At 41.1% G+C, this 20,198-nt stretch overlaps 1 protein-coding gene across 1 annotated transcript in view; it reads left to right on the top strand.

The window, feature by feature from the left end:
* Positions 1-252: 252 nt before the first annotated feature.
* The window catches only part of RSBN1L (round spermatid basic protein 1 like), a 43,301-nt gene continuing 23,355 nt past the window's right edge, over positions 253-20,198 (top strand). The window contains exons 1-2 of the mRNA XM_084272801.1: positions 253-887; positions 13,884-13,997. Of these exons, the coding sequence (XP_084128927.1) occupies positions 272-887; positions 13,884-13,997 (730 nt within the window). The 5' untranslated portion in view covers positions 253-271. The remainder of the gene's footprint in view (positions 888-13,883; positions 13,998-20,198) is intronic.

Here is a 20,198-nt window from a genome sequence, read left to right as displayed (position 1 = left end):
GCCGACCGCCACGGCCGTTCCCGTCCTCCAGCAGCTGCGCTCGCTCTGACAGCAGCGCCGCACTTCCCCCCTCCCCCGTCCTACTGCGCACTCAGCCGAGTCCACCGCCCCCAATCCTCTGAGAGCCCGCCCCCTTCTCGCCCTACGATTGGTCAATTCATCTGTCTGTCTAGCGTCTCCCCTGCACATTGGGCGAAGCGGGGGCGCCCGCCACCCCTCCCGGTTCTGTCGGTTGAGGCGAGCCGAGAGTAAATAGAAGCAGGAGCTCAAAATGGCGGAGTCGGTGAGTCCTGTTCGTGGCGCGGTGTCGCCGGAGCGGGAGCCGTTCGGCACCAGGCCGGCTGTAGACATGAAGGTTTCCCGTGGGTCTCAGCCAGCCGCCAAGAAAATGAAGGGAACCGATGAGAGGAGCCTGAAGGGCGCGAAGCGCGTCAACGGTGAAGGGGGCGTTGGTGGCGGGAGCGGCAAACAGTCGCTGTCTCTGCCAGCGGTTGTGCCGAGCTACAGCAACCCCGCGGCGTGGGGCTTCCCGGCGCTCTCTTCTGGCCCCTCTGGGAGTGCGGGGGGCTTCGCTTTCCCTTCTCAGCTGCCCCGGAAGCTGCTGTCGCCCGCCGTTTTGCTGCCTTCGTCCGCTTCGTCTTCCCACCAGCACCGCCACCATCGGCACCGCCTGGCTCTGGCCGTCGAGGTGGGAGGCTGCGGTAGCGGCGGAGTGGCCGGCGCTGGCGGCGGGAGCGCCAAGCCGAAGAGGCCCAAGGAAAAGCGGGACAAGGAGAGGAGGAAGCACGGGGCCCTGCCTGTCGTCGCGGCGGTGGGAGATGGCGGCGGGGGCCTGGGTGCGGCAGGCCGGGAGGAGAACGGAGAGGTGAAGCTGCTGTTGCCGAAAGGTGAGGGGCGGACGCAGTGGCAGTGCGCGACCCGCGGGGGATCACACGCTGCCCGCAGGCTGAGGGAGGCAGAGGGCGGGAAGGGTGGGCTGGGAGGTGGTGAAGACTGGAGGAGACTTAGAAGGGACAGCAAGCCCGGGCAGGGTGGCTCCAGTGTTGTACGTGAAGGTGCCCGGAGCTGCTGTATTGGCAGTGAGAGAGCAGGAAATGGTTGTGATGCTCGGGGTCGAGCCGTTAGAATGGCTGCCTGCCCCTGCCGCGCCTCAGCACGCTGGCCCCGGGGCCGCGCCGCTTCACCTGTCTGCTCCCCCTCTCCTCCGCCCCTGCGGAGCCGGGTATAGCTGGGCTGGTGGGCTGCGTGCTGGGTCCTCGTAGGACACTGCTGGCGTTGTGTAAGTTTGTGGAGAAGGCAGTGGCAGCTTAGTCTGCCGTCAATCCTGTCAAAAAAGGGGGTGTGGAATTAGCGATGGCGTCAGCTAGAAGCTGCCAGAGGCCTTAGGTTTTCTTACCTATTAGGGAAGTAAGGGTGCCTAGTAATTCACTAGAGATCTGTGAGTAAAACTAAATTCTGTCATTGCTGTGGGGAGAAAAATAGAGAAGACCACGTTACCCCCCCCCATTTTAAAATGAAATCACAAATTATTTATTAGGCTATTAATTTTTACAAGCTAAGTCATAGAGTACTAGAGGGCATGCAGTTACAATTTAGGTTCTTAGATTTTTAAATCTCATTTAGTTGCTGGTTCAGGTTTGCTTTATTTTGTGAAGATCATTGGGCTGGAATCTTCCAAGAAATGTTCAAGGCCTTCAGGATTAAGGGAGGAGTGCTGGATTAGTATATTAGTGGGGCTGGACAAAAATGGCTATACTAGGTAAGACAAGATATTAGGCTGAGTTGTTGCTTAGGTTCTTGCTGACTGTGATCATTAGTAGATAGGAAATAAAAGATAATACATAAGTATATGAAGGTAACTCAAGAATATATCCTTTCATTTGCAGTGTATGCTTTCACAGTCTCCATTGACCTTAAACTAGATGTTAATGCTTTTGCAGTTACACTGAAACACAGAGGACTTGAAATACTCCATTACCTAGTTTAAGCAAGTTTTCCTTTTTTCCAAAGAAAGATAAGTTATAGTTGTTATGCAGGCTTAAGTTACTTTGATTGTGGTCTATAGCTCTACTTGCATGATGAGCCAAGCTTGTAGAGAATAATTACTAATATCATATGCCTTTTTGTCTATTGATTACACTGTCTGACTGTCTTACTGCATTTTCCACTAAATTCCACTAGTATTTTAGCATCAGGTTCTCTTACCTTTGGCTATTTTTTTAAGTACTTGTTCTTTTAGGTGTAGACAGTTTGCACGTATCATTTTATTAGTAGGGTCTTGACTGCGGGTGTACAAGTTGGCTTTAAGCATTTTACTTCAGGGCTTTCAAGTATTTAATTTTGGAAAAATTGTTTTTGTTTGTGTCCAATGGATGACTTAAGTCTTCATAAATGATACTCAGTAAATGTTTTATATTGGTGGAGCCTTCTTGTTTTCAATGATAACTGCTAAGAAATTCACGTAATACCTTTCTAGCAAAGCTGTGGCAATTAGGACAATCTGAGTGAATGTCGTTATTGTGTCCTACCAATGTTAAACAATCATGTTAGTAAATCTGAGAAAAATGTTACTACAACAGGATGAAGTCCTCTTTTCTGCACATTGGTAAAAGAAGTGATGATACTGATGGTGCCAGCTGAATAATTGTTCATTGAACCCTTGGAAGCACTTATTTATCTTTAAAGAGGAGATTCTGCATGTTGTGTCTGGAAAGGATATTTTCTTAGAATTTATGTACTGGAAGGCACAAGTACTTGAATTTTTAGTTGCTGTTTGCTCAGAACAGATCTTTTTACCTCTCCTTTATTTATTGGAAACCTAAGCACAGGCAACAAAGAAGATTTTTCCAAGGCAAACTATGCTTGCATGGCTTCGGGGTCTCCAGATTTCTGTTTAGAGGAAGTAGTTTCTATAGCTAGATTTTTGTGGTGTATTTTCCTCTATAAATTAAAACCTTTACACTCATTAAGCTGTATATTTTTGTAGAGAAGGCTGTAAGTAGGTGAGGGATGCACTGAGTCTTCTGCTGAGAGCAGCCAGCCTTTATTTAAACGTGGTTCTGCATTGGACTGTAGATTAAAGAACAGGTTTGTGCTGTTAATCCTGTGAATAATTTACTTTTCAGAGTAGAAAGGAGAAATGTGGTTATGATGCAGTGAGAAAAGAATGATGGGGGGCATGTAGAATCCTGAGTATAGAGGGAAACTGATACAGTAGGGTGTGGAGGTGGAATAGGAAGAATTTGTGTGTTGGGATTGCTCGGACTATGGCATAGACTAGAATGTTGTAGCAGTGAAGGAATGTGGAATGAGTGAATTTGGAATATTGATATAGAAGAGGGAGGTGATTCTCATGTTTTAAGATGAAAGACTCATAGGTGCTGTAGAAAAGGCAAGGAAGGCTAGAGGAAGGGTGGGATGGAAGGAGAGTGAAAGATGTAAGCAGCCTATGTCAGGGTGAATTTAGAGTCTTTTGTATAAGAGAAAAAAATGAGAGAGGCTTGCACACACAGAATGTGTAGGGGGAAATTTGAAATAAAATATACATCTCTAGATGTAATGAGATGAGTTTGTAAAAGCTGTCCTATGTGCAGCTGGTAGTATTCCTACCTTTCTACCTAATGCAGACAAGGGCAGTCTCCTTTCCCTGGAGTCTGCAGTTAGACAACCATTTTGCTTTCTTTTGGTGCTATGGAAAACGAGCAGCAGCATGGAATTAACACATTTGATTTCTTTATCTCGTAGCCTTCAGAACTGATACACATACTGGTGGTGTATCTGCCAGAAAGAAAATTGTGCAGCTGAGGAGATCAGGGGTGCAGAAGTGTCTAAAAGGCAAAAATTATTAAAAACTAAGCAGGTGGAATGCGTGAGATATCCTTGATCATTTTGAGGCTCTGAAGATGGAGAAACTCCGTCTTCTTTGCAGCCAAGGTGGGGTTGTGTTGCACGTGGGCACATGGGATGGAGCGGAATTCCGTATTGAACTTTGTGCTGATAAGGGTCTATGAACTGGGAGGAGTTGTGTTTCTAACCAGTGAGCTGTGTGCGTGCTCTGCTACATATAGTAGTTACCACATTCAGAGGAGAGTCTTTGTCATGGTGGGGGAGGGCCTACACACACCTCAGTAGTGGAGAAAATGAGGAACGAAGCTAGGGGGATTAAAGGGAAGAATGACAAAATCTGTCTCATGGGATTGCTGGGCATGGTGTAGACAAGATAATACTGGGAGTCAGGGTGTATAGTGGTGTGCAGTGAATGAATGTGAGATCTTAACTTGGAAAACTGTTATCCTGGGACTTTGAGTAGTACTGATAGCATTTTCCTAATTCTAGTTTAATTATTGTGGTGGTGATGGTAAAGGATTTTGACACTGAGGGAGAAATTGAGAAGATTTTTTTTTCATCTGCCATTCAGAAAAGCTAATTATAGGACCTGACGTTTGCCCTGTGCTTGCAGTAGTGATTACTAGGTAAGAGAGGCTGCTTTTGAGGCACCTTCCTTTCCTAAGTGATGCGAAGTTGTTAAACCTCAGCTATAATCTATTTTATGATGTGATTAAAGCTCTTAAATTTTTTTGGTTTTTCTTCCTTGAACAAGCCTTCATTTATAGATTTCTGTGGTCTTCTAATTCATTGGAAAGACTTTTAAGTTGCAGAATTTCAAGGCCTGGTTGCAGCTTGTGATTCAGTTAAACAAATGAAGAGAAGCGAATCCTTCTGAGGTTATGATCTAGCATGAGGAGAACCTGGAAGAACACTTTGCCATATGCATGATTTATCTTCCAGAGAGTAGACTTAGGCTGTTTGAAATAAGCTTCAATTTCACCCGTCATGTAGATTCTGATAGTGGAATTAGAAGTTGTGCTACTGTTTTTGTTTTGAAACGTGGTGTGAATCTGATGGAAATGACTGCTGTTCCAGGCTATGAGTATACTGATTCGGTTAGTCATTGAACTGATATTCTGCTCTAGGAGTTCATTGCTGAAATTTTCTTAACAGTGCAAAGCTCAGCTTGGCCACTCCCCACTTAAACAGATTGTGCTTGACTAAAGCTTTTTCTGTTTGGGCCATAGACTTGCTGTAAGGTGTGATCTGGATACATGAACTCCCTTTTCTGGTTTTCTTGCTGTTTCTTTCCTCCTTTTTTTCCCCCTTCTTTCAATGAGACATTTGTTGGCAAGATTACGCTAGTGTGCAAGCAATTACAGAATGAGACTGGTATTTTTAATTTGCAGATGGGGGTTCCCCTCTATGAATAAGAAAACTGAAGATGGTACTATAGTTCTTGCTTTTACTTCTAGGGTTTTTTTTCATCTTTTCTTTCTCTTGCTGTCTTTGAAGGATATATTATATTTCAGGTGGGTATTTACCACGGGTTTTTCTGTTGACTCTGTCGCTTCTGAGGTTACATGGCACTTCTGGGTTTCAAGCTTTAAAGAAATTGCACTTCTCAGGCTTGTATAGTTAATTTTTCTTCTGGTGGGTTGTGGATTTCATTGTCTGACTTACCGAAGTAAGTTGGAGAAAGTTTTGAATTTTCTTCTTTAGAGCTGGGACTGTGCATCTTAATAGTTAGGTTATCTATTTCCTCCTAAATATTTCCTTGTTCTGTTTACTTCTATTTCCTTTGGGGTTGTTTTTTACTGTGTGGCTTGACTCACTTTTCTGGCCCCCTCCACCACACTCCTTAAATTCTTCAGTCATTTTGATGCTTGTGAAGCCTTTTGTTCACTCTGAGTTCTGTCATGTATTTCTCTTTAGATTCCCCACTGTAATTAGCCATGTCTAAGAAATGTTTAGTGTGTTAGGTGTGGTATATGGGGCAAAAGAGGGACTTAACAGATCTCTTTGGATGTTTTGTGTTTATATGTGGTTTAGTTTTGAGCCAATAGTGACTCTAATGTTGAGATGAATTTGGAGCAGGTATATTTCTCTGGAGGGACTCTGCCTCCTTTTGTTGCTATGAAAGAACCATGAAGCTTTGTTAGACAGAACAAAATCTTTCACTTTCTAAGCTTGAGAACAAAAAAGCCGACACCCCCCCCCCCCCCCCCCCCCTTGAACCCCAGAATCCAGCTCTGTAATTTTATGCAGCAGAAACCAATTCTATAATAGAGTAATAAATAACTTGTTTTACTCTTAGTTGAAACAGGATCAGTAGGCTGAAACATCAGATCTGAAACATCTTGTAAAGGCCTTGTTTGCAGCTGTCATGTTCTCCACTACTGATTTCTGATGCAACTTCTCAGTGCTTGAGCTTAAACTTGGCTCATTCAGTTCTGCGTGTAGAAGTTCTCCTTTAGAACTACAAAGATTAAATCTTAATTTTTTTCTCTGAATTTCCTCTGAGGGTTTTGATTCTTCATGGGGGTCTGTCTTCCTTCCCATTCACTGGAATGTTTAGGGAAATGTTCTCACCTGGTAAGGGAATTTCTTTAGTCATATATTGGATTTTAAACTTCAATTACTGAAAGGGATGTTGGCCGAATTTCCTGGTTATCAAAATGAGAAAGCTATCATGACTTTTTATTTCTGAATTTGCTGTATGAGTTTCTTCATGTTCATTGAATCAGGAAACCTGCTCTTCAGTGTACCTGGTGTGGTTTAATAAAGTGCAGGTGTCAGAACCGTTAATGTAGTGGTATAAAATGTACTTCATGTCTGCATAACCAGATAAAACCTCAAGAGCCATGTTTATTTTTATGGGTATTTGTGTAACGGGAGGAGAGTGCCAATGGAAGGAATTGTGACTGATGTTCTCGTACTCCCCTCCTCCTCCCCCTTCCCTTCGGTTACAGTACTGTTGGTGTTAACCATATTGATGGTGTCCGTTAGTGGTAGTTTGTAAATATTTTGCCTGATGTGCAGTGACAGCCCTTAAATCAAAGGGAGGCGAGAGAGGCAGAGTACTTTGAACATAATCTATGGCTGACTACTAATGTGGGTTACCATCTGGAAACTGATGCAAAGCAGCTGCAGCTTTTGGCATCTGACAAGGTTGTATAGCTTGCCTCTTTTAGTGCTGAAATGAACTCGCTACAGCCCTTGTATTGGCTTGAAGGTGTGAATGTCACAATGTGACAGTGACCATGTTGCATGTAGTCCCCCACAGAACATTTTCCTCTTGTTCTCTATGCACTCAACTTACCTCTTTGTTAAAAGATTGCAGGAGAGGTAAAGATTTGGTTAAATTTCTGACATCTGAATGGTGTGGTCTGTGATTTGTGATCTGTTATTTACTACTCAGGAAAACACTCCTATTGTTGTGAGAGGATATCTATGGAGTTAAGAAACAGAAAACTATTATAGCCTTTAGTTTTAAATAGCTGTTGACCTTATAAATATGGCACATATTCTGTTTTTTATTTACATAATTAACCCAACATCCAGAAGAAGTAGAAGCTTTTGAGTTTAAAGAGGAAGTATGCATATTGAAGAGTTAATTCAGTTAATCATGTGGGCTCACTGAAACTGAAAATGTTCTTCAGGTGACGTTTAGGAAGGTGAGGTGGAAGACTTCTCCAAAATGGAATTCTTCCTGTCTGTATATATCACTTTAAAAAAAAAATACTGCTGTTGCTGCATTTTACTGACTGGTGTACTGTTGATGTGACATTGAAGCAAAAAAATATGGACTTTGTGGTGACACTTGTTGTTATGGTTTAACCTGCAGATAGCTAGACACCACCCAGCCATTCGTCGTGGCCAACTCCCCACAGACTTTTTTTGGTTTTGTTCCCTGACAGTTGGGTCAGCTGTCCTGGCTGTGTCACCTCCTGACTCTTTGTGCACCCACAGCCTCCTTTCTGGCAAGGTGTTAGGAGAAGCTGAACATTTCTTAACTTAGTGTAAGCACTGCTCAGCAAGAACTAAAACATCAGTGTGTTACCAACATTTTTAGAAATCTCTTACTTCCTTGGGTGTTCGTATTTCTTCCAAACAGGATACTTATTCCTGTGGAACTCTGTATTTTTAAAAAGTATACGTGTGGCCTCAACCTATGTAATAGAGTTGTACTGGGTTTGCATGGCAAGGTTTTGGTAGCAGAGGGGAGGGGGCTACAGGGGTGACTTTGAGAAGCTGCTAGAAGTTTTGCCTGTGTCCAACAGAGCTAAATACCAGCCAGCTCCAAGATGGACCTGCTCCTGACCAAGGCTGAGCCCATCAGTGATGGTGATAGAGCCTCTGGGATAACAGAGTTAGGTGGTTGGGGAACTTCTGTGCAACTGCAGCTGAAAAAAAGAGTGTGAATATGTGAGATGAGCAACTTTGTAGACATCAAGGTGAGGAGGAAGTGCTTCAGGCATTGGAGCAGACATTCCCCTGTAGCCTATGAAGAAGACCATGGTGAGGCAGGCTGTCCTCCTGCGCCCCATGGAGGTTGATGGTGTAACAGATACCCATCTGTAGCCTGTGGAGGACCCCATGGAGCTGAAGGAGGTTGTGATCCCATGGGAAGCTCATGCTGCAGCAGGTTTGCCAACAAAACTTGTGACCCTGTGGGAGACCTACACTGGAGAAGCCTGATCCTGAAGGCCTGTACCCTGTGGAAGGGGCACTAGAGCAGCTAGTGAATGGAATGATGGAGCAGCTTTCGTGTGCACCTGGCCTACAGCCAGGTTTGACCCACAACAACAGTGAAAAATAACTTCAGAAAAATAGAGACTTTTTTCTTCAGGCAGTAGAGTTTGAAAGCTAAGGGCTGTGCCTAACTCTTACTAGAAGTTTTTTTAACATTAGTAGGGAATATTTACAAACTCTTACTTAGTCTGTGACCAATTACACTACTCTAGGTATTTCTCTGTCAAAAGCATATCAGGCATAAGTGCTTTCTGATGGGGGAAAACCCTTCATGAAAAGATGCAGGGTTCTTCCATCTTTACCCTGGGATACAAATTACTTCAAACTTTTTGTGGTTAGTGTGTTTAGAGGTATGTAAAGGAATAGGAAATCTGTGTGCAGGAGGAGCATGTAGTACAAGTAGTGATGATGCAATAAGACTCTTGAGGGCTACCATGCTACAGTAATGTTTGTGTGTATGAAAAGGTAGTGTGCAGTACTTAGTGTTTGTCACAACTGCTCCTAATGTAGCTGTTAAACCTGGGGAAAATTTGGATTAGTATGAAGGGACCTGAATATATAATTTTCTCTTTGGAGCTACTCCCTGAAATTGATCAAATTAACAAGAAGATGTTTTGAGGACCACTGACTTCTTAGGGTGTTGAATGTCCCAAGGAAGCTATTGCAGTAGCAGTAAGTATTGGGCAAAGGAGAAACAGCTGTTGACTGTCGCAATACAATATAGAGAGTAGAAACAGATGTCAGTTACCCGTCTGTGTTCTGACCAAGTTCAGAGCTAGTGCATTGCTTAAGGTTTTGGCTAGTAAGATTAATGACTTAGGTATAAGTAATGTGCTGAAAAAATGAAGTGTTTATTTAAATCTACAGTAGAGTAACTGGTGTTTGCCCAGAGAGACTTGTTTCATTGCTTTTTTTGTTGGTATTTTGTATGGCTGTTAAGTATTTTCTGTCTCTGCAGATGTGATGCATGGTATCACAATTGACTCTCCCAAATGTTAAGATTTGTTATTTTCTCTCTTTTCAAAGTAGAGCAGACGCAAAAGGAATCTTTCATTTCTTTTTTTAATCCAATAATAAACAATCACCCACAATCTTCCCCCCCAACAGAGAGATGAAATGTTAGACAAACCCTCGTGTTTGGTACCTGACTAAACCTTTGATTATTCCTTACCAGAACAACTTTGTTAAAAGGGAGAGAGAGAAAGTAACTCAGCTTAAATACAACTGGAGTTTATAGTGCTGGAATTCCATTTTTTTAAATCTACTAAAATGGAAAAATAGTTAATGAAATGTAAATATGCTTAAATAGAGATAGAAATATGATGTTGATGAATTTTGAAAGGGTTGTTGTAAATGCTTTTGTGACTTCCTGCAGAACATATGCTGTGCCTGTTCCTTTTTTATTAACCTTTTATTTAGACCAGGACTTGTGTTAAAGTCCATCCTACCCACCACCCAACAAACACATCAAAACAAAATACCCACACCCCTGTGGAATGAGGTCTAATAATGGACCGCAACTATTTGGTAAGTTGTTCCTGTGACTAACTTGTGCCTTTGTTTACTGAAAAAGGACAGGAAAAAAAAGGGAACTGTAGTACAATCATTTATGGACTAGGGATGTCAGATGTTAGCTTCTTGTTACTGGTACATCTGTGTTGCTTTTCTAGAGTAAAGACCTTTTTATTAAAATTTGCATTCCTTGTTTGAGTCAAATTGTGTCTAGTTTGAACTCAAATTATCTTATTAGCATATGAAACTTAAATTTGTTAATTGCTTTTCTGAAGCACATTTCTTCATCACTGTAAAAATTGAAACTGTTCCAGTGGCAATTGGAATGCTGTGATATACGGAGGTAATAGCTGTACTTGATGTTCTCTTGTCCTGATCACTGACCGCTTTGGTTACCTTATTTCCCTGGGGACTCCTTTCATCCCATTCCCTCAGCAGCTCATGCCTTATTTTTCTTTGGTGAAAGCTAATTGCAGAATATTCTGTGGACATAGGTTAGTATAAACATCTCTCTACCATGTATTACTGTAAGATGCTGTTGCCACACAAGTGACCTTTAAGGCTTTTGATCAGTAGTAGCTGCTACTGGTAAACATCAAAAAAGATGTACAAGAACATTCCAAGTATTTTAACTTGTGCAACAAAACAAGTTTTGTCTTGTTTTCCCTTGCCAACCTCACTTACTGGTTGTTTAACATTGATTTTAAAGCAAGGTTTTTGTGAAGACTTTTCATATTTCTTGGTTGAGAAAGTGAGGTTTGGACTGAAATTACTTATGGCTGGAGGAGATTGATACTTTATTATAGAGAAGACACTGAGAGGTACTGGACTGTGGTATTTTGGAAAGACCTAAAGAGATCTAGCCTGTGCTGAACTATATAAACTTTATTTTGCAGCATCGCATGGCAGCAGTTAGTATGGAGACTACATGGAGAATTGCACTTGCCCTTCCTTGTTAGCTATCTGTGCTGTAGGCGTATTTTAATTATGTTTAACTATGCTGACTGTTGGATGCTTCTATAAATGTACTGACTTTGCAAAGCAAGCAGAGCTCAGTTGCAGTAGATTTTGTGGTAAACTCAACCTTAAAATAAAGTGCTTGATTTTTATCTCTGCATCCCATTGTAAGCTGTGAAATGGAGTATCTATCACTGAGGAGAATAATCTACAGAGTTTGGTTTGAGAATTGTCTTGATGTTTTACCAGTCAGACGAGAAAATACTTAGTTTTATTCAGACTGAGGACATTTGAATTGAGAATGAGGAACAAATGTTAATCCATGCAGTGACTTGCATTTTGATGTAGATTTTTAAAAACAATTGTGTGTTGTCTTTATTTTAGCGTTTATGCTTTGTTAAGGAGAACTCTACCACCTATTGCTTATGTCCAGTGGGCTTTGAGGGAGGAAACCTGAGAATTGATATATACAAATTGGCAACCTCAGCTATTCTCTGCTTGCTTCAGATTGTACACTGGTTTTGTTAAAGTACTGGGATTTCTAAAAGATAAATAGTTTAATTTCAAACCTTCCTCAGCTGCATTTACGTTGCATTTGCAATTGCTTCAGGTATGAATTGCTTGTGGCTACTGCTGGAGGAGGTCACAGGATACTTCCATTGTTTCTTTTGTCTGGAACGTTCCACTACAGACTCTGCTAATTGCTTACTAGATGTGAAAATAAACTAGAGGCTCTTTAAAAGGTTTCAGCTTGGCTCTGTCCTTAAGTGTTACTTCTGACAAAACTGGAAGTCATCGGCCTGTGATGCTATTCATTAGCTTGCAATAAAGGATTCTTTCAGCCTTGTCCTCTTTCAACAAGGCTCAGCATTTGTATATACTCTTCAATCTTTCTTTTGATTTGTAAGTGATAGCAGAAGTCAAGTGTGCCTCTTAAAAGTATGCTAATGTTGAGATAAAATCTAGATTTTTCCCAAGACAATTCTACTGGCTGAGTTAAAGATTCAGTGCAGGTTACAAATCAAGCTTAGTGTTACTGCCGACTTGCAGAGTGTCTGCTTTGAGTGTTTCTTAAATTCCTGTTGTCGAACTTATTTTGCGCTTGGTACCCTTAAGTTGCAGGGGATTTACAAATTGGGGGTATTTTTGGGGGGATAAGCAGGCTGGACAGGAAGATTTGTTTGCTTAACCTTTCCTAGAAAGTACAAGCTTGTGTTGCTTAAGAAAACTTGTTTGAATTGTGGTCTGCTATACAGATGAGTCTGCTTTGTTATCCCTTCTCATTGAACAGTTAGAAGGTTGCTCTTGAGTGTGATTATTTCAGTTGCTTAGAACTATTGCAGGACAGCTTTAAGAATAGCTACTTTACTCTTTGTTTTTGTGGCCGCATAGTTTCTGTTCTCTCCCCACTGCTAGTGTGTCTGTCTACTGAGATCAGTATCTCAATTGCCATCTCTTTTTGGTTTCTGTTTTCTTTCTCAGGGTTTTCCCAAATTTTCCTTCATCCTAGCAACTGCTGGGGTTCAAGTTTTTTAGCCTTACTAAAAGAGTCTTGAGAGGAAGGATATGAGTGCTCTGGAGTTATTGTTATAGCATTCATTTATGTGGATTGCTGTCGACCCTTTGCACCTCTTGTGCTTCATAAATAGTTTGGTTAAGAGGCATTTTATATTGTCCTCTAGAATTGAAGGCTTTGTTTGGTTCTGAGGAATATTTCTCAGTTTCTTAGTAGTGAAGATACCTGCTGCTTCTGTATTATCTGAATGTTTCAGGAAGAGTGATTGGATTTCTCTTTGCTTCCACGTGGGGTTTATAATGCAAGTCCTTAAATAAAACATCAGGATTGTCTCAGCTGTATTACTGAGAAAGCATTCTGAAGCATAATATTATGTAGAGGCTTGAAATCAGATTTCCTCTTTCCCTGTGGAGGTTAAAAAGCCCAGTAAACTCTTGGAGCAGGTACTTGGCATCAGACCAAGAAACTAGGCATGAAGTGCTGGCTGCAGCGCATCTAAACCTAGTTAAATCTGACTTCTCTAAATGCTTGGCCTCAAAAGGCAAGCTGAACTCGCCTTGAAAACATTCCTCCATGTAATTGTGAATTCCTCTGGGTCTAGTATTTTTCGTGTAGAAAGTATGCCTAAAGGCTTTGCTTTTGTATGACAATGACTTTTATAAGCGGAGTGTCTTGACAACAAAATAAGTGACTAATGAGACTGCTCAGGTAAGCTGTTGCTGTTTGTAGGCAAGCATGGGAAGCACCAGTATGTTGTATCTACTGTACAGATAAATCATGTTTCATGTGTCTTTTAATTGCATCTTAATGCTGTCACTGTAGTAGTAGTGTAGCCTGAGAACTTAATGTGCAAGATTTTGCAGCTAACAAATTACATCTTCGTTTCAGTTTAGATAGACTATGAAGATGGTTATGTGAGATTTCTATTGTATACGTGGACTCAGGAAGATACAAACCATACTTTTTTTTCCAGTCTTACCTAAGACATGTAACTTTGACATTCAAGACATTAAAACTCACTACAGATGTAAAATAAGAGCAGAGGGGGTAGTAGGAGTAAGCAAAAATCAACTGTATACAGCTCACATACCGAGTTATGTACAGTTCTAACAGAACAGAAACAAACCTTTGAGTTAAATAACTTAGGTTTGATTATGCGACAGGTAAATATTATCTTTTCATATTACAAGCACTGGGATTTCCTTGTAACTCTTCCTTTTATCCTCTTAATAGAGCTTATGCAAAAGCATTATGAAATGTGCATGCCCCAACTAGTTTTTTGTTCCTACTCAGTTGTAAAATATTTGCATTTCAGCTCAAATCAAAGAAAAAATTAAAGAAAGGGAAAAGAAGCAGAAAGAGAAGAAGAAGCATAAAATAATGAACGAAATCAAGAAAGAAAATGGAGAGATCAAATTACTGCAGAAAGGTAGGTTCAAACTATGTAGTGGCATTTCATTACAGTGCTTTAAAACCTTTGTAATTAGATTGGATACTGAGTTTTAGTACTGTTTTTCATTTAGTTTAAACACAGCTTTCCCGCAGTTGGTATGAGGGTTGAAATTGAAACTTAAATATAACTGTGAACTTTTGTCAACTGTGTTAGATACTTGTCATTAAAAATGTAACTATCACCACAGTGTTGCTTGTACAATAGTGGGAAAGATTCACTTCAAGACATAATGGTGTTACCTACATCTCTGCAGTGACTGAAGAAGGTTATTTTACATATTGTGGAGAAGATGGGTATGTGTCACACTTCATATCTATCATGATATGCACAAAACAGAATAACTTAAGGATTTACAGTTCAGGAACTTTGTCAAATAAGTAAAAACTAAGACTTTTTAAAAATTTCTTCATTTATGGTAATGGGATGTAATTAATATGTTCTTGCACCTGCTTTGCATATCACTGAATCTTAGAAGTCTGTGGTAGTTGAGACTGCAAGGGACCTAATCCAATACTGCTGCTTGAGTACAGTCAGCTAGAGCAGATTGCTCAGGACTGTCGGACTCTGTATCTGTAAGGGTTGAGGCTTAAATCTCTCTGGACAACCAGTATCAGTATTGGACCACACTTGAAGTAAAAAAAGTGTCTGTTTGAAAAGAATTTGCACCTTTTACTGCACAGGATACTTTTAAGAGTAGCCCTACATCTGGGGAGGAATAACTGTAAGCACTATTACATCCTAAGGGATGACCATCAGTGTGTGTAAATACCTGATGGAAAGGGAATGAAGAAAATGAAGCCAGATTCAGCAGTGATCAATGACAAGATGGGAGGCAGTGGACACAAATTAAAACATGAAATTCTGTATGATTATAAGAAACAAACAACTTTGAGGATGGTCGAGTATGGGCACTGGTTGTGTACAGAGGATGTAAAATTTGACTGGACAGTCCTGGGCAACCTGTTCTAGATGACTGAGCAGGTCTAGGTAACTGAACGATAAAGTTGTCTCAGAAACACTGAGGTTGAGACTGATTGCATCTTTACACCTTGTCATCAGGTATTTGTATACACTGATAAAACAATTCTCCTCCTTACACTATGCTGAACAATTTACTGTTGTCAACCTCTCATGAGTGATGCTCTGCTCCCTTAATCATTTTTGGGGACCTTTGTTGGACTTGCTCCATTATGTGTCCATGCCTGCCTTAGACTGGCAAGCTCAGGACTAGACATGAACCTCCAGATGTGTGTCACCACTGATGAGCAGAGAGGAACAGCAGTCTCCCTCAGCCTCCTGGCAGTGCTCTTCTTCATCCTGTCCAAAGGAGGCTGCTGGCCTACTTTGCCACAAAGACATACCCATTGCTTATGGTCAATGTCATCCATCCACCAGGACTCCCAAGTCCTCCTCTGTCAGGCAGCTGTCTAGCTAGTGGGGCCCCAGCCTGTACTGGCACACTGGGTTATTCCTTTTGGATGCAGGGCTTTGCGCATCCCTGCATTGACTGCATGAGTTCACTGAGCTGGACTATTCCTGCAGCCTCTTAAGGTCCCTCTCATTGGCAGCACAACCCTGTGATGCGTTAACCACTCCTTCCAGTTTTGCATCACCTGCAGACTTGGTGAGGGTGTGCTCTGTCCCGTGATACCAGTCACTAATGAAGATGTTGAACAGCAGTGGCACAAGGTATTACTGCTGGAGTTGCTCCAGTATCCACTGTTCTCCAGCTGATCACAACCCTTTGACCACAGCAGCTCAGCCAGTTCTTGATCTGTCTTTTTCTAGGTCATGCTGCATCACTTGTTCTGTGAGGATGTTGCTTATTTAAATAAACCAAATTTTTTTCGTCTGTTATTTTCAAATTCTACTTTTGAAGTTAGGAACAAATTCCTGATACATTTTTCTGTTACCTTGTTTGTGGTAGCGTTTAATTTGCAAACAAAAAGCTGAAACCCCCAAAACAAAACATTATCTCCATAATGTTCAAGTGAGATCAGAGGCATGGAACCCTGTAATTACTGCATCACATGTTATACTCTACACGCAGCTCCAAGCAACTGTATTAACAACTATGACAACTTAAAACCTGTGTTGGTCACATCGTAAGGTATCAGTTTAGACCATAAGGAATGTGTAAGCTTATGACTTCCTGTGAAAAGAACAGCTGTGACTTGCCTTTGCTGAGCGTTGAAAGGAAGTTGGTGGTTGAGATACTGACTCGCAACACTTAGCTGCCTCAACAGTGAGGTTCTTGAGGTTTTGTTTGCATACCAGCCGTCTCTTACTCTGTTATATTTCTGTTAACCTTCAGCGGATGAGGTGGAAGTTGTAAAAACAGCAAGTTACACATACCTAATAAATGATACTTAATGGGGTTATTTGGTGTCAAATGGTGCTTTATTTTCAAGTTAGCCTAAAGGAAAAGGTGTATGCACTGGGGCTATTTAAAACACCTCTGCTATTCTGAGTTAGTGGAGTAGCAGGGTAGCTTATTCTGAGAGCCATGATACAGATGTCGGTTCTCAGTTGTATTCATGCTGTTACGTTTGTTGCCTGGCTATGTACTCAGGCACCTTGAAGTTGTGTTTGTTTTTAATGCATGGTCTATTAGCTTTTCAACCTGTCGGGGTCTGATTTTGCTTGTTCTCCTTGTTTGTTGAGAGACAAGGTGTGTTTCACATCTGTTCAGAGTTCTGTGTGTGTGTTTTAACTCTATCAGGGAGTCAGGTGTTCTAGTCCTTTTGAACTGTTTTGTAGTAAGTTTTTCATTAACTCATAAAATGATTATGTAAAATTATATTTATTCAAAAAGATAAAAAAATTTAGAGTACTTCATGTATTATGTTAGTCAGAACATTCTGTTGGTTAACTGTCTTCCTGGTACAAACCTGAGGGGTTTTTTGGGTCTGAAAGATTTCTCGTGGTTTTTCTTGTGCTGGGTGGCTGTGGTGTGTGGTTCCCCCTCCCCCCACCATGTCAGTGCCTCCAAGAACACTTGCACTCTCTGGGACTGCATGTTAGTTATTTACTGGCATCTTGGCTGCTCCTTTTCTAAGCTATTGTTTAGTTGCTTGTAGTTAATGAACTTTCAACTTGTTGGAAGATCTAGGAGGGTGCTTCTGTGGTTTGACCTTGGATTTCTGAGTCTTCAAATAATCAGCGCAGTCTGAAGAGCTTTAGCAGAGCTGAGTTGTCATAAATTCTAGTATGTCAGTAGCATTAGTCTGAATTGCAGTGAGAAGGCTAAAAAATGACTGAGTTGTTTCTGGTTGTGTGGCACTATGGGAAGAAAGTGATTATCATTAATTGCAGGTTGCTTCTTGCCTGTCCCCTTTCTGGAGAGTACTACACAGAACATCTTGTAGTACTGCAGTAGGAAGTAGTTGTACAGTATGAAGCCAGAGACTTAATGTTTTGTAGCTGATGACAGGAATAGCCAGGCTGATCTCTGAATAATTCTGGATCTCTGTCCTTGGTAAGAGGTCCTGTGCTGTGCCTGATGGGATATTGTGGCACCACAAGATGCTGAGTTACTTTGAAAGATCTATGCATTGTGTAGATGTGTGTGGTAGCAGAAGTATTTGTTTTGTTCGTAAGTGTTCCAGTAGCTGTGCTTGTCTCAGCATCTCACAACATTTAGAGACAGAAGATGCCATGCCCTTCAAAATGGCTACAGTCTTGTCTGAAGTGAGATGGCAGCAGCTGGATGTTTGTACACTTTGTGATTGCTGGTGAAGGCTCTGAAAGGCCGCCTAAGTTTTGGGTTGTGAGCATGTGCCTCAATCATAACTGAGAGATGAAATAAATTAGCTTGCATCAAGCATTGCACTGCTGCTGCGAAATCTTGCTTTAAACAAAACCAGTTTGGGTATCTTGGTATATGGTGTTTGACTCTTCATTTAGCTTTTCAGTTTGCTTGCAGTATGTCTGCTGTGAGGCAACTTGGTTATGGCCCTAGGGAGACACTGAATGCAGCTGCTCTTTTCTGGTGCCTGCTAGCCACGTGTCGAAGCAGCAGCATCAGTTTTGGAAGCAGCAGCACGTTTTGCTCTACAGTGTTTTGATACTTGCAGCAGAGAAATGACTGAATATGTTTCTTCTCTTTATGTATAAAGCAAAAGAGGAATAAGATAAATACTTTATTGGGCATTGCTGATTCCTTTTGCACTTGAAACCTTCGTAGCTTCTGTGCAGTTTTAAACACCTACTTCGGACTGGATCTTTGAAATTCAGCAGAGGAGAATCCTTAAGCTAGAAATGTGCCATCTCCTTCTGTAAAATTCTGTTCAGGCTTTGCTGAGAAATGGTACTTACAGAAATCAGTTTTCCATTTTGTGTTTGTGTTCCTTGGGAACACTTTTGGTTGTATGCAAAAATAATTGAACACAAATACTCTAAAGTTCAGCACATGTTGATGTTTAAGCAGTATTTGGAACAGGTACTGTACAGTGAGAGTGTGGGTGGTGCTGTAATAAAGGACAGAATAAATTGCAGTCTGATCCATATTACAGTTAAACTTACTAAATGTTACCTTTTTAAAAAGCGACCATTAAGGTAGGTCAATTCACAGTGCAATCAGATGAGCAGGGGTTAGTACCAGGAATGGTGGGGGACCATATGCCGGGCGCAGTGGCAGAGGAGAGCGTGCACACTACCCATCTGTAGCAGTGAGATATTAGATTGTTCAGTTGTATCATATATCTGCATTTGAAGGCCAAATAAATTATGAATTTTACTTTTCTCCATTCTTTCAGAATTCAGTTTAACACTGTAAATGTAATTTTTATCTATGAAGGTGTTTGCAGTATCTAAAAATAACTTTTCCCAAGTTTGTCATTTGCTGCTAGTGTGAAAATGAAGAAGTGTTCTTGACGTAATTTGTCTTGTGTATGCAGTACCATAAGCCTTTGAATTTGAAAAAGGCTCAGAACAACTAATCAGTTTTTGAAGATGTGATCTTTAATTTTTTTCTTGAAGTGCTTTTAGAGAACTAACTCTTGTTGTCTCTTTAATTCTAGTAATACTTTGAATAAACCCCATTTGGAATCTCTTTTCTCTTTTGACTTCTTTTAAGGCTTTTTGCCTCTCCAGCGGCATCAGTAGCTCAGACCCTTGAAGGGATTCATATTTTGTCACCTAGGGACAGAGACACTCCCCACTCTTGCTTTTTCTCTCTTTCTTCCCAATTCTAAGTGGCAGATTAGGGGTCTCTGCTACTTCTCATCCTTCAGTGATTGTTGCTCTTTTGGTTTCTGTGTGTTTCAGGATTAAAAATGGTCTCAGTTCTGTTCATCTTGGTCTATATAGGATCCAGAAAGTTGTTTGGAAGAGAGATGTGTTCAGAGATGAGTGGCTGCTAGCAAGTACTACTTTGGTTCCAAATTGTGCATAACATTTTGCAACTTGTCATGTTCTGGGAAAGTGTGTACTGATGACCTTTAAACCTTGAAATGTGTGTAACTGGCACCACTCCTGTAGTGTGTCATCAAAAGTAAAACCTGTCTATATTCTTAACAGAAAATTTCTTTTCAAGATGGAAAGGAGACTGTGTTAGATACCAGAAAAAGAATTATTTTTAGCCTGTGCTTAAGAGCTGGTTTTTCCTGCTGAAGGCTTGTTTCATGCAGATGATGTGGAAACAAATGCAGAGAAAGATACATGTTCTTCACTTTAAAAATGTCTTAGTGTAATCCCTGTGAAAAAGGTTTTGAGTACTTATGTTGGTGTATACCAAGCTAACTAAAACATGTTCTTAGAACTGGTTTTGAGTGCAAAGCTTTCTGGGTATGTTTATGTGAACTTTGCCTAAGTTGACACAGATGTACATTCTGTCTGATTTAAGTAGTGTTATGTTGTGTTGAGGTGTTTTGTTTCAGTCTCAAAAGCACCACTGCTTTTGAGATCATGGGTTTTTTCTCTTGAGTGCTGCTTAGTGATGATTAGACTATTTCAGTTGGAAGGAACCTATGACCATTGTCTAATCCAACCGCCTGAGCAATTCAGTGCAGGCCAAAATTTAAAGAAGGTTAAGAGCCTCACCCAGATGCTTTTTGAACACTGCCAAGCTTGGGACATTGATCACCTCACCAGGAACCTTTTTTGGTAGTTTAGCGGTTTGGTAACATTTAAGTGGATTTTTTATATGTGTATATATATTTTTTTTTTCCTTGGTGT

The sequence above is a fragment of the Gallinula chloropus genome (assembly GCF_964237585.1).
Source record: "Gallinula chloropus genome assembly, chromosome: 1".
In the NCBI taxonomy this organism is placed as follows: domain Eukaryota; kingdom Metazoa; phylum Chordata; class Aves; order Gruiformes; family Rallidae; genus Gallinula; species Gallinula chloropus.
The sequence above is the reverse complement of the archived record's forward strand: the minus strand, read 5'-3'. Positions and strand labels throughout refer to the sequence as shown.